At 41.4% G+C, this 13993-nt stretch overlaps 1 protein-coding gene across 2 annotated transcripts in view; it reads right to left on the bottom strand.

The window, feature by feature from the left end:
- The window catches only part of hacd3 (3-hydroxyacyl-CoA dehydratase 3), an 86677-nt gene that overhangs the window by 48939 nt on the left and 23745 nt on the right, over positions 1-13993 (bottom strand). For both annotated transcript variants that reach the window (XM_063066346.1, XM_063066347.1), the window contains exons 3-5: positions 7585-7658; positions 1719-1883; positions 1464-1518 (exon numbers count right to left, since the gene is read on the bottom strand). In XM_063066346.1, the coding sequence (XP_062922416.1) occupies positions 1464-1518; positions 1719-1883; positions 7585-7658 (294 nt within the window). The remainder of the gene's footprint in view (positions 1-1463; positions 1519-1718; positions 1884-7584; positions 7659-13993) is intronic.

The following is a 13993-nucleotide window of genomic DNA, read 5'->3' as shown; positions in this document are numbered from 1 at the left end:
GACTGATCAACAGTTACCGGAAACATTTGGTCGAAGTTATTGCTGTACAACAGTGACTGAAAGCAAAGGTTCACGTACTTTTTCCACAAATACATGTAACATTAGATCTTTTTTCTCAATAAACATATGAACAAGTATGTTTTCTGTGTTATTTATTTAATTGAATTCTTTTTATCTAGTTTTAGGACACGTGAAGATCTGATCACATTTTTTATCATATTTATACAGAAATAGAGAAAATTCTACATGGTTCACAAACTTTCTAGCACCACTGTATTTATCACATGCAGACAGGTCTTTTCGTAGACTCGCCACTCTGGCTGCAGTGGAACTACTTAGCGATTCTATGACATAGTAAAATTTGGTATTGTTCATGGTGATTTCTTGGTGTAAAGTAGCCTTCCATCTGTACAAACCACACGGTACTGTGCTGCCTCCATAACGCCGGCAACTTTTAAGTCACTGCATTGGTCAACATGTCATTCAGTAACTCTGAAATCGTCCTAGAGTGTCAAGGGTCACCAATGTAGGATTTTGTGAGTAAAACATGTGAATCTTTTAAAGTGCTTAACAAAAGACGCAGCCCTTTACGCAGCCCAAATTCTCCATTGCGAATAAACCTTAAAAGCCGTCGCCTTACACTGATGTCATTACGTCAGACCGTCTTTCAAAGTGAACACAACAAAGCTCAATGATGGTGTTTGCAAATTATGTAGAACAGTTTCTATTATGAACAATCTGTGTCATTTGTCATCCAATATATTACCCTACACCATAACTACAGAGTTTCCCATCACTGTTGTTCTGTCTGACTTTACTCTTCCCTGCTGAGCCCCAGAGCTACTGTCCTGGGTGCTGCTGCTGCTATGTCAGTTACAACATTTACCCCCAGAAATATTCAAAAGGGATCTTTGTTACAGAAAGGAATCCTGCACTAAGCGTACTTCACCTGGAGGTCTCACATCTAAATGAAGCCTGTACTTTGGCTTCATATGCAGACACTTTAACCTCAGTAGAAGTCTCATCTATGAAGCCTTCAGCTTCTCAGATGTTCCCGAGTACCTCCATGAAGATGAAGCCATTTCTTCTGATATTTTGAATCTTTAGCATTCTGTACCTCCGCAAATGCAGATGCTCAGACATTAAGCGCATTTTCCCCACCTCTCCCCGTAGCCCTTACTTCCCTTATTGATTAAAATCTATCCATCTCAGCTTTAAATAAATTCCAGGGTTTATCTCTCTGGTGAAAAGGACACCAAAGACTCATGACATTGAGCAAAGAAATTCTTCTTCAGCTCACTCTTAAATACTGCTAGCCTGAGATAGATTCTTGAACCACTGAATCTAAGATGATGGACTGGGCAGGAAATTGGAATCAGATACCTATCAACTCATGCATATTGAATAGTGGAATAGGTTCAAGACGATCTGTAGCCACTCTTGCTCCAATTTCTTATACTTACAGTTCTTTCGAACCCTTGACTCCACACTCATTCTATTAACCTCTTCCGCTTCCTCCTATAAAAGTAAAATAGAACAGATGATAAAGTTGTATGTAAATATCATCCAGATGATAATATAACCCTTTAAGCGTTAAACAGAGGAAAATCTGAAAACAGATCTGCAAAGAGCAAAGTCTTCACTGTCTGTTTGTCAAGTAAAAGAACAGAAAGGAAAACTTTCTAATACAATGCACAGATCTTTCTCAATGAATTTACCTTTGCCTTAAGTTCCATTTCAGCATCAGATTCATCCAGCCAGCGGTCAAAATCAGGAGCCAAGAATATTGGTTTCTTTTCTTGTTTAGTCAGTCTGTCCCACCATTTGCTCTTCATTTTCTTCACTGTTATATTTACTTGTCTTTCTGTGGTTTTGAACAGCAGCTATCATGACAATTTTTAAAGTAAATTTCCTATCAAGAGACTTAGTGAACAAAGTCTGCAAATTTTTTTTTTTTTAAAATCAATAGTCATGTATTCATACAGAAACAACATAACTGCATAGATAAATAGCATTGGAGAAGTTTAATATCCCTGATACAAAAGATTCTCATAAATCAAATCAGATTTAAAAATCTTCAGAATCATAACACAACTTTTTTTTTATATAGCAACACACACAAATTCAGTTTCAGAATGTGGACATTTCTGGCAAAGCTATCATTCACAGTGCCTTAAAAAAAGGTATTCATCCCCCATCCCTTTATTCATATACATGAGTATTACAACTAGTGAATCACATGCTCCTTTTTCACAGTAGAGCCCCAAAATGGAAAATTGTAAAACATGAAAAACTAAAAATTCGAAAACTGAAACATCAGCACTTCAAAAGTACTTATCTCCCTTTGCAGAGTACTGTACTGAGATGAGCCACCTCTCACAGCTATTTCAGCCAGTAATCTTTTTAAGACAAGTCTCTATTATCTTTGCACAACGTGATGAGGGAAGATTTGCTATTCCTCCTTGCAAAATTGTTCAAGCTGTGCCAGGTTAGCTGGGAAGTGGCGGTGAACAGCAATCCTGAGATCTTGCTAGAAATGTTCGATCAGGTTAAGGTGAAGACTTTGACTGGGCCACTCAAGGACATAAATTTTCTTCATTTGAAGCCACTCCATGGTTGCTCTGGCAGTGTGCTTTGGGTCACTGTCCTGCTGAATTTCCTCCCAAGTTCATGCTTTCTGGCAGAGGCTAGCAGGTTTTTATCCAGGATATCTCTGTATTTAGCAACATTAATCTTCCCATCAATCCAGAGCCTGCTGCTGAAAAGTGTCCTCACAGCATGCTGCTACCTCCACTATACTTTACAGTAGCGATGGTGCTACCTGGCTGATGTGGAGTATTAGATTTATAACACACATACCGCTTAGTGTTGAGGCCAAGAAGTTCCACTTTAGTCTCATCTAACCACAAGACCTTCTTCTACACCTTTACAGTATCTTCTAAGTGATGCTTTGCAGTTTTTACTATCAAGGATATGCTTTTTTTTTCTTTTTTAGCCAGGGTTTTTTCCTTGCCATTCTTCCATAAATACCCTTTATGTAACAGGTCTTAGAGATTGTGGAGCCATGAACATCATCTCCAATTGCAGGTACTGACTTCTATGCCATTTTTCTCCAGTGACTAAGTTTAGAGGGGTGCTGTAACCTAGGCAGTGTGGCTGTCGTTTCATATATTTTCCACTTTTTCACAATGGACTACACTAGCTCCGAGGTAAGTTCAATATCTTTAGAGATGGTCTTGTACCCTTCACTAGATTTGTGCTTCTCTATTATCATTTCCTCGACTTGTCTTGAATGCTCTTTTATCTTCATTTTAGTTTGGTCTGTTGAAAATCTACCATTCTGTTGGACCTTACAGAGAGGGAGGGTATTTATTCTTATGAATTCATTGAAAACAGGTGACCCTCCAATTTTCTACATCAACAAATTGGACGAGTTGGTATGGTAATATATTGCACTTGAGGAAAGTTATCATAGTAATTACAAACGGGATGAACACTGCTTCAGCCTCAATATATTTTAAGTTAGAAAATGATACAGTAAAATGTGAAAATAGTTGTGGGGCTGAATACTTTTTCAAAGCACTATGTCCCATCTTTAAATTACTTTAAGGCAGCAATGCTGAGCTACCTTGGACCATAAGACATGAGCAGAATAAGACCATTCAACCCATCGAGTCTGATCCACCATTCCATCATGGCTGACCCTGGAACCCACTCAACCCCATACACCTGCTTTCTCGCCATATCCTTTGACACCCTGACCTATCAGAAAATGATCAACTTCTGTCTTAAATTTACACATGGACTTGGCCTCCACCACAGCCTGTGGCAGAGCTTTCCACAGATTCACTACTCTCTGGCTAAAAAAATCCTCCATATCCCTGTTCTAAATGGTTGCTCCTCACTTAGAGGTTGTGCCCTCTAGTTCTGGATACCCTCACCATAGGAAACATCCTCTCCATATCCACCCTATCTAGTCCTTTCAACATTTGGTAGGTTTCAATGAGGTATCCCAGCATTCTTCTAAATTCCAGTGAGTACAGGCCCAAAGCTGCCAAACGCTCCTCATATGTTAACCCCTTCATTCCCAGAATCATCCTCGTGAACCTCTTCTGGACTTTCTCCAATGACAATAGATTCTTTCTGACATATGGGCCCAAAACTGTTGACTATACTAATGCGACTATACTCCAAGTGAGGCCTGAGTAGTATCTTATAAAAGCTCAGCAATATCTCTTTGCTCTTATATTCTATTCCCCTTGAAATAAGTTCTTGAATTACTGTCATGAGTAGTGCCAGATTAAGCAAGCAGGCCCTGTGGAACTTTCTGTGGAGTTTGAGATCAATTGGGTTGTTAACAATTGGGAAGAACCAATAAAAAGTTCAGAATCAGACTTATTATCACCAACATGTGTCGTGGAATTTGTTAACAGCAGCAGCAGTTCAATGCAATACATAATACAAAAAAAAGTAAATCAATTACACTATATGTATATCGAATAGATTAAAAATCGTGCAAAAAACAGAAATGATATACATTTAAAAAGTGAGGTGGTGTTCAAGGGTTCAATGTCCATTTAGGAATCGGATGGCAGAGGGGAAGAAGCTGTTCCTGATTCACTGAGTGTGTGCCTTCAGGCTTCTGTACCTCCTTCCTGATGGTAACAGTGAGAAAAGGGCATGCCTTGAGTTCTGCAGGTCCTAATAATGGACGCTGCCTTTCTGAGACACCACTCCTTGAAGATGTCCTCGGTACTTTGTAGGCTAGTACCCAAGATGGAGCCAACTAAATCTATAACCCTCTGCAGCTTCTTTCGGTCCTGTGCAGTAGCCCCCCGCCCCCACATACCAGACAGTGATGAAGCTTGTCAGAATGTTCTCCATGGTACAACTATATAAGTTTTTGAGTGTATTTATTGAAATACCAAATTTCTTCACACTCCTAATGAAGTATAGTCGCTGTCTTGTCTTCTGTACAACTGCATTGATATGCTGGGATCAGGATAGGTCCTCAGAGATCTTGATACCCATGAACCCTAACCCTAACTGCTCACTCTCTCCACTTCTGATCCCTCTATGAGGATTGGTATCTGTTCCTTCATCTTACCCTTCCTGAAGTCCACTATCAGCTCTTTCTTCTTACTGATGTTGAGTGCCAGGTCATTGCTGCGACACCACTCCACTAGTTGGCATATCTCGCTCCTGTGTGCCCTCTCATCACCATCTGAGATTCTATCAACAATGGTTTTACCATCAGCGAATTTATAGATGGTATTTGAGCTATGCCTAGCCACATAGTCATGGGTACAGAGAGAGTAGAGCAGTGGGCTAAGCACACACCCGAGATGAACCACAAGGATGTCCCTTTAGAACAGAAATGAGAAGGAATTCTTTAGCCACAGTGGTGTATTTGTGGAATTCATTGCCACAGGTGGCTGTGGAGGCCAAGTCATTGGGTATATTTAAAGCAAGGTTGATAGGTTTTTGATTAGCAAGGGTGTCAAAGGTTACGGGAAGAAGGCAGGAGAACATGGTTGAGAGGGGTAATAAATCAGCCATGATGTAATGATGGAGCAGCCTCAATGGGCTGAATGGCCTCATTCTGTTCCTATGTGTTATGGTCTTACTGCAGTGAAGGTGCACCCCAGTGTAGATGGGGAATTCCAGGATTTGGACTCAGCAACAACTGATCAGAATCAGGTTTAATACCACCGGCATATATCGTAAAATTTGTTGTCTTTGCGGCAGCGGTCAATGCAATACATAATAGGAAAAAAAGTGAATTACAGTAAGTATGTATATTAAATAGCTAAATTAAATAAGCTGTGCAAAAATAGAAATAAAAAGTAGTGAGAGTGAGGTAGTGTTTGCGTGTTCAATGTCCATTCAGAAATCAGAGGGGAAGAAGCTGTTTCTGAATTACTGAGTGTGTGCCTTCAGGCTTTTGGCCCTCCTTCCTGATGGGCACAATGAGAACAAGGCATCACGTGGGGGTTGGGGGTCTTTAATGACAGGCATTACGATTCGTTTGAGGCTTATATGAGGCTTCGTTCCTTGAAGATGTCCTGGATACTATGGAGGCTACTGCCCACGATGGAAATGACTGAGTTTATTAACTCTGCAGCTTATTCAATCCTGTGCAGTGGCCCCTCCATACCAAACAGTGATGCAGCCAGTTAAAATGTTTTCCATGGTATGTCCTAGAAATTTGCAAGTGTCTTTGGTGACATACCAAATCTCCTCAAACTCCTAATGAAATATAGCCACTGTTGTGCATCTTTGTAGCTGCATCAATACGTTAGGTCCAGGATAGATCCTCAGAGAAGTTGACAGCCAGGAACTTGAAATTGCTCACTCTTTCTACTTCTCTGAGGACTGGTGTGCGTCCCTCATCTTACCCTTTCTGAAATCCACAATCAGTTTTCATACAGGCAATATATTCTAAGTCAGGATGTTACAAGACTGGGAGAGGAATCAGCTATATTCCCACGTGGCTTCGACCTTTGCTCTTTGTGGCGGTGGAGGTTGTAGATTTGGGTGCTGCTGTCATGACTGGCTGTAGTGCACTTTACAGATGCCAACTACTGACAAGATGCTCCAGTGGTGGAAAGAATATATATTTAGGGTGGTCGAAGGGGTTCCAGTCAAGCAGGTTGCTTTGTTACTGTAGGGTTTCTTGAGGGTTGTTGATTCTCATCAACATAATCAGGTAAGTAGATCATATTCTACAATAACTTGTCCCTTGTATGTCTTGAAAAAGCTTTGTTGTCTCTCATTGTGGGGTACGAACCTCTAACTTCCTCTTGTAGGCCACAGTATCTGATCCAATTGCTGGTTAACTGTGACCGCAGGATATTGATGATAGGGATTGTGAGAGTAACAACATTGAACAGCAAGGATAGGTGGTTAGGCTGCCGTTGGAAATAGTTATTTCCTGGCACTTTTGTGGTGTGAATGTTACATCATGTCTAATTTAACATGACGATCTTTCACACCTCTGATCCTTTATCAAGGACACCCAGAATAAATAAATAAGATGTTTGACTAATTTCTTTAAGGGACAGTTCTGGCAACTACATGCGATTTGACGCCATTTGACACTATGATTCAGTTGCGTTATCACCAAGTCACTCAATGATGATCATTCCAGAATCGTGCACAGCTTGTGAGGAAAATAATCCAGTCTTAAAATTATCACATTTTAAAATTGCTACTTTAACAGCCTAAGCACCATTTTTGGTGCTCTTTACATTTATTAGCCTCTATAGACCTATACTCTAATCAGCTTAGCCTTCAAACATATGCTGGAAACCAACCATTCTGAAGGATGTTATGGTATCAGCAAGGTTATCTTACAGATTCATTAGAATAACTGGTTATCCTGCTGGTGTACCGCCTCAGAAATTAGCAACAAATCAATCTTCATCACTGAAATTCACTGGAGTGTGCAGAAACATTTTGGAAACTCAAGGACTAAAATTGGAATAGTTCCCTGCAAAATTACACAAGCAGTAAAAAGAACTTTTCATTATGTTTGTTGCTGAATTGCAATCACAGTCAAGCTTTAAACCATCAATGACATACCTCAGGACTCACAGCTTCTAGGAATGCCAAGCAGAATTCATAGGCATTGTCTCCTTTTGCCCCATGGCCATGTGCTGGAAGTGTACAAGAAAAGTGTTATTATATACTTGACATTATGCAACAAACGATTACACCCAAACTCCTTTCACAAGCAAGGCTACAGTTGGGAATGGAAGAAAACAGAAGCAGGAGTAGGCCATCAAACCCTAGATCCTGCCACACCATTAGGCCTCAACTACTCTTCATACCTTTCATCCATTCATTCCTTGGCTATTAAATAATTATCTACCTCCAATTTATATGTTTCTAATGACACAACTTCCACCACTGCCAGGGTAGAGAATTCCAGAAATTCATCACCCTCTGCAAAAAGAAATTTACAAACCTCAGTTTCAAACAACCAGCCTCATTACTTGTAGTCATGTCCTCTTATTCAAAACTCTTCCAGCTCGTGAAAACATCCCAACTTCTACTTTGTCAAGCACCTGAGGATCATGTATATTTGAAAGCAAGATCACCTTGCATTCTTCTAAACTCCAATGGATATAGGCCCAAACTATTTTACCTCTATCCCAGGAATTAAGAGTGGTGATCTCTCCATCTTCCTCCTTGGTAAATACCATACAAAGTACTTATTTAGGACACACACAAAATGCTGGAAGAACTCAGCAAGTCATGCAGCATCTATAGAAATGAATGAACAGTCGTCATTTCGGGCCGAGGCCCTTCCTTACAACTGGAAAGTAAGGGGGAAGATATCAGAATAAAAAGGTAGGAGGGGAAACAGGCTAGTTGGAAGGTGATAGGTGAAGCCAGGTGAGTGGGAAATACAAAGGGCTGAAGAGAAAGGAATCTGATAAGAAAGGAGAGAGAACCATAGAAGAAAGGGAAAGAGGAGGAGATCCAGAAGCGATAGGTAGGTGAGAAGAGGCAAGAGGCCAGAGTGGGGAATAGAAAAGGGGTGGGAAGGAAAAGAATTTTTTTTAAAAACCAGTATGAGAAATCAATATTCATGCCATCAAGTTGGAGGGTACCTAGACGGAATAAAAGACCATAATATATAGGAGCAGAATTGGGCTATTTGGCTCAAGTCTGCTCTGCCATTTCACCATGGCTGATCAAATTTTCCTCAGTCCCCATCTCCTGCCTTCTCCCCTGTATCCCTTCATGCCCTGACCAAACAAGAATCTATAAGGTGTTGCTCCTCCTCCCTGAAGGTGGCCTCTTCCTGGCACAAGAGGAGGCCATGAATCAACATATCCGAACAGGAATCGAAATTAAAATGTTTGGCCATTGGAAAGTTTCACTTTTGGTGGATGAAACAGAGGTGCTCAACAAAACAGTCCCCAAACTTACAAAAGGTCTCACTAATGTAGGAGAGGCCACATTGCGAGCACCAGATACAATAGATGTTCCCAGCAGATTCACAAGTGAAGTGTTGCCTCACCTGGACAAACTGTTTGGGATCCTGAATGGAGGCAAGGGGAGACAAATGGGTAAGTGTGGCATTTTGGCCACTTGCAGGGATAAGAGCCTGGAGGGAAATTAGTAGGGATGGATGAATGAATGGATAAAGGAATCACAGAGGGAACAATCCCTGCAGAAAGTGGAGGGGCAAACAACAGGAATTCTGCAGATGCTGGAAATTCAAGCAACACACATCAAAGTTGCTGGTGAACGCAGCAGGCCAGGCAGGATCTCTAGGAAGGGGTACAGTCGACGTTTCATCGACTGTACCTCTTTCTAGAGATGCTGCCTGGCCTGCTGCGTTCACCAGCAAGAAAGTGGAGGGGAGGAGGTTTGGTAGCAGAATCCCTTTGGATATGGCAGATGTTGCTGAGGATGATGCGCTGGAGGTGGTAGGTAAGGACAAAAGGAATTATGACTGTTAAGGTGGCAGGAAAATGGGATGAGTACAGATGTTCAGGAAATAGAAGAGATGGAGGCCAGGGTGGCATCTACGGTGGAGGAAGGGAAACCCCGATCTTTGAAGGAGGACACCTCTGATGCCCTGGAAAGGAAAGCCACATCCTAGGAACAGCTGTGGCACAGATGGAGAAAAGGGAGACATTTTCACAGGAAATGGGGTGGGAAGAAGTAGAATCAAGATAACTGGGAATCTGTAGTACCTTGCCCACGTACTCTGCCTCCAAGTACATGTTCCCTTCTTTATCCTTGAATAGTCTTACCCTCCCACTTGTTATTCTCTTACTCTTGGTATATGAATACAATGTCTTAGGATTTTTAAACGCAAACAACAGGAATTCTGCAGATGCTGGAAATTCAAGCAACACACATCAAAGTTGCTGGTGAATGCAGCAGGCCAAGCAGCATCTGTAGGAAGTGGTGCAGTCGACGTTTCAGGCCGAGACCCTTCGGGAAGGCGAAGGGTCTCGGCCTGAAACGTCGACTGCACCTCTTCCTACAGATGCTGCTTGGCCTGCTGCGTTCACCAGCAACTTTGATGTGTGTTGCTTGTCTTAGGATTTTCTTTGCCAAGGACTTTTCCTGGCTTTCCCAATTCCTTTTCTAGTTAATTTGTAGATTCTAAACCTTAAACAAGTTTCCTTTTCCTTGTTAATTAAATTTGCCATCTCCCTCGTAATCCAAGATTCCCTTAACTTGCAATCTTTGTCCTTCCTTCTAACTGGGGCATATTCATCCTGTATTCCGTTGGTCTTTAAAGACTCTCCATGACAGCTGTGGACTTGCAAAAAACTGCTGTTCTAATTAATTCTCCCTACTTTCTGTATAATGATCTGGTAATTTTCCCTGACCCAATTTAATACTTTCATCCATGGTACATCCTTTTCCATTGCCATCTTAAAACTTGAATTGTGATGACTGTTTCCAAAATGCTCCCCCACTAAAAGGTCAGTCACCTGGTCATGCTCATTTCTCAAAACCAGGTCCATTATGGCCATTCTCTAGTTGGCCTATCTACAAAATGACTAACTACTCTGGATGCAATAAGTAAATTTTACTCTCTAACCCATTTGTACTAAAGAAATCCCAGTGTACATCAGAGAAGCTGAAGTCACCCACAACAATTTCATATCAGGCCTTGCCAATTCACTGTACGCAATAGAATTTCTCTATTTTTAAAAACTCCAACCCTTTGCACTGAAGGCTAAAATGTTACTTGTCTTCCTAAATACTTGTTGAAACTGCCTTTTGCAATTCATGCACTTGAAAGAGGTAGTTTAAGAGCTTATGGAAATATTAGTAATCCCAGAGGACTCAAAAATCGCAAATGTCGCTCCACTCTAAAAAAAGGAGGCAGAAGACAAGAAAATTATAGGCCAAAAAACCTGACTTCAATGGTTGGGAAGATGTTAGAGTCAATTATCAAGGACGAGGGTTCAGGGTACTGGGAGGCACATGATAAAATAGGCAAATTCCGCTTTGTTTCCTTAAGGGAAAATCTTCCCTGACAAAACTGTTGGAATTTTTTGAGGAAATATCATGCAGGATAGACAAAGGGGAGTCAGTGGATATTATTTTCTTGTAAAAGATCTTCTGAAAATTCAAGGAGTCACAAATGAGGCTTCGTTTGTAGTATATTCCCATAGTATAACAGGGAATATATGAGCATGGAGAGAGGATTGGCTGACTAGCTGAAGGCACAGAGTGGGAAAAGTGGGGGAGGTACTGCTGGTGACTATTGGTGTTTCACAGGGGTCAGCGTTAGGTACATTAATTTTCAAATAGTAGATTTAGATAGCTTTGTGGCAGTTTTTATACTGGCATTTACCTCCTTCCAGTCTGAATAGGACTTTAGCAGCTAGGCTCTAGGAGGACAAGCTACTGGCTGGGATAAGATATCAGAAACCACAGAACAAAGAAGCCTGCTGCGTTCACCAGCAACTTTTATGTGTGTTGCTTGAAATTCCAGCTCTGCAGATTTCCTTGTGATTGACACCTAGTGAGTACAGCTGAACTAAAGATCCCACTGTGAGATATCCAGAGGACAGAACAAGCAAAGAGGAACGTTTTGGAAATAACATCTTGTGGAAAGGATAGAACCATAGAAACTACAGCACAGAAACAGGCCTTTTGGCCCTTCTTGGCTGTGCCAAACCATTTTCTGCCTAGTCCCACTGACCTGCACACGGACCATATCCCTCCATACACCACCCATCCATGTATCTGTCCAATTTATTCTTAAATGTTAAAAAAGAACCCGCATTTACCACCTCGTCTGGCAGCTCATTCCATACTCCCACAACTCTCTGTGTGAAGAAGCCCCCCCCCCCAATGTTCCCTTTAAACTTTTTCCCCCCTCACCCTTAACCTATGTCCTCTGGTTTTTTTCTCCCCTTGCCTCAGTGGAAAAAGCCTGCTTGCATTCACTCTATCTATACCCATCATAATTTTATATACCTCTATCAAATCTCCCCTCATTCTTCTACGTTCCAGGGAATAAAGTCCTAACCTATTCAGCCTTTCTCTGTAACTGAGTTTCTCAAGTCCTAGCAACATCCTTGTAAACCTTCTCTGCACTCTTTCAACCTTATTTATATCCTTCCTGTAATTTGGTGACCAAAACTGAACACAATACTCCAGATTCGGCCTCACCAATGCCTTATACAACCTCATCATAACATTCCAGTTCTTATACTCAATACTTTGATTAATAAAGGCCAATGTACCAAAAGCTCTCTTTACGACCCTATCTACCTGTGACGCCACTTTTAGGGAATTTTGTATCTGTATTCCCAGATCCCTCTGTTCTACTGCACTCCTCAGTGCCTTACCATTAACCCTGTATGTTCTACCTTGGTTTATCCTTCCAACGTGCAATACCTCACACTTGTCTGTATTAAACTCCATCTGCCATTTTTCAGCCCATTTTTCCAGCTGGTCCAAGTCCCTCTGCAAGCTCTGAAAACCTTCCTCACTGTCTACTACACCTCCAATCTTTGTATCATCAGCAAATTTGCTGACCCAATTCACCACATTATCATCCAGATCATTGATATAGATGACAAATAACAATGGACCCAGCACTGATCCCTGTGGCACACCACTAGTCACAGGCCTCCACTCAAGAGAAGCAATTCTCTACTACCACTCTTTGGCTTCTTCCATTGAGCCAATGTCTAATCCAATTTACCACCTCTCCATGTATACCTAGCGACTGAATTTTCCTAACTAACTTCCCATGCGGGACCTTGTCAAAGGCCTTACTGAAATCCATGTACACAATATCCACCGCCTTCCCTTCATCCACTTTCCTGGTAACCTCCTCAAAAATCTCCAATAGATTGGTCAAACATAACCTACCACGCACAAAGCTATGTTGACTCTCCCTAAGAGCTAAGGGCTAAGAGAGTTGTAAAAGAGTGCCTGAAGGCTTTATGTGTCAATGCAAGGAGCATTTGTAATAAGGTGGATGAACTGAAAGTGCAGATTGTTATTAATGATTATGATATAGTTGGGATCACAGAGACATGGCTCCAGGGTGACCAGGGATGGGAGCTCAACGTTCAGGGATATTCAATATTCAGGAGGGATAGACATGAAGGAAGGGGAGGTGGGGTGGCGTTGCTGGTTAAAGAAGAGATTAATGCAATAGAAAGGAAGGACATAAGCCAGGAAGATGTGGAATCGATATGGGTAGAGCTGCGTAACACTAAGGGGCAGAAGACGCTGGTGGGAGTTGTGTACAGGCCACCTAACAGTAGTAGTGAGGTCAGAGATGGTATTAAACAGGAAATTAGAAATGTGTGCAATAAAGGAACAGCAGTTATAATGGGTGACTTCAATCTACATGTAGATTGGGTGAACCAAATTGGTAAAGGTGCTGAGGAAGAGGATTTCTTGGAATGTATGCGGGATGGTTTTTTGAACCAACATGTTGAGGAACCAACTAGAGAGCAGGCTATTCTGGACTGGGTTTTGAGCAATGAGGAAGGGTTAATTAGCAATCTTGTCGTGAGAGGCCCCTTGGGTAAGAGTGACCATAATATGGTGGAATTCTTCATTAAGATGGAGAGTGACACAGTTAATTCAGAAACAAAGGTTCTGAACTTAAAGAGGGGTAACTTTGAAGGTATGAGACGTGAATTAGCTAAGATAGACTGGCAAATGACACTTAAAGGATTGACAGTGGATATGCAATGGCAAGCATTTAAAGGTTGCATGGATGAACTACAACAATTGTTCATCCCAGTTTGGCAAAAGAATAAATCAAGGAAGGTAGTGCACCCGTGGCTGACAAGAGAAATTAGGGATAGTATCAATTCCAAAGAAGAAGCATACAAATTAGCCAGAGAAAGTGGCTCACCTGAGGACTGGGAGAAATTCAGAGTTCAGCAGAGGAGGACAAAGGGCTTAATTAGGAAGGGGAAAAAAGATTATGAGAGAAAACTGGCAGGGAACATAAAAACGGACTGTAAAAGCTTTT

This window comes from Mobula hypostoma, chromosome 13 (genome assembly GCF_963921235.1).
Source record: "Mobula hypostoma chromosome 13, sMobHyp1.1, whole genome shotgun sequence".
NCBI classification, from domain to species: domain Eukaryota; kingdom Metazoa; phylum Chordata; class Chondrichthyes; order Myliobatiformes; family Myliobatidae; genus Mobula; species Mobula hypostoma.
This window is presented reverse-complemented; position numbering and strand designations above follow the sequence as displayed.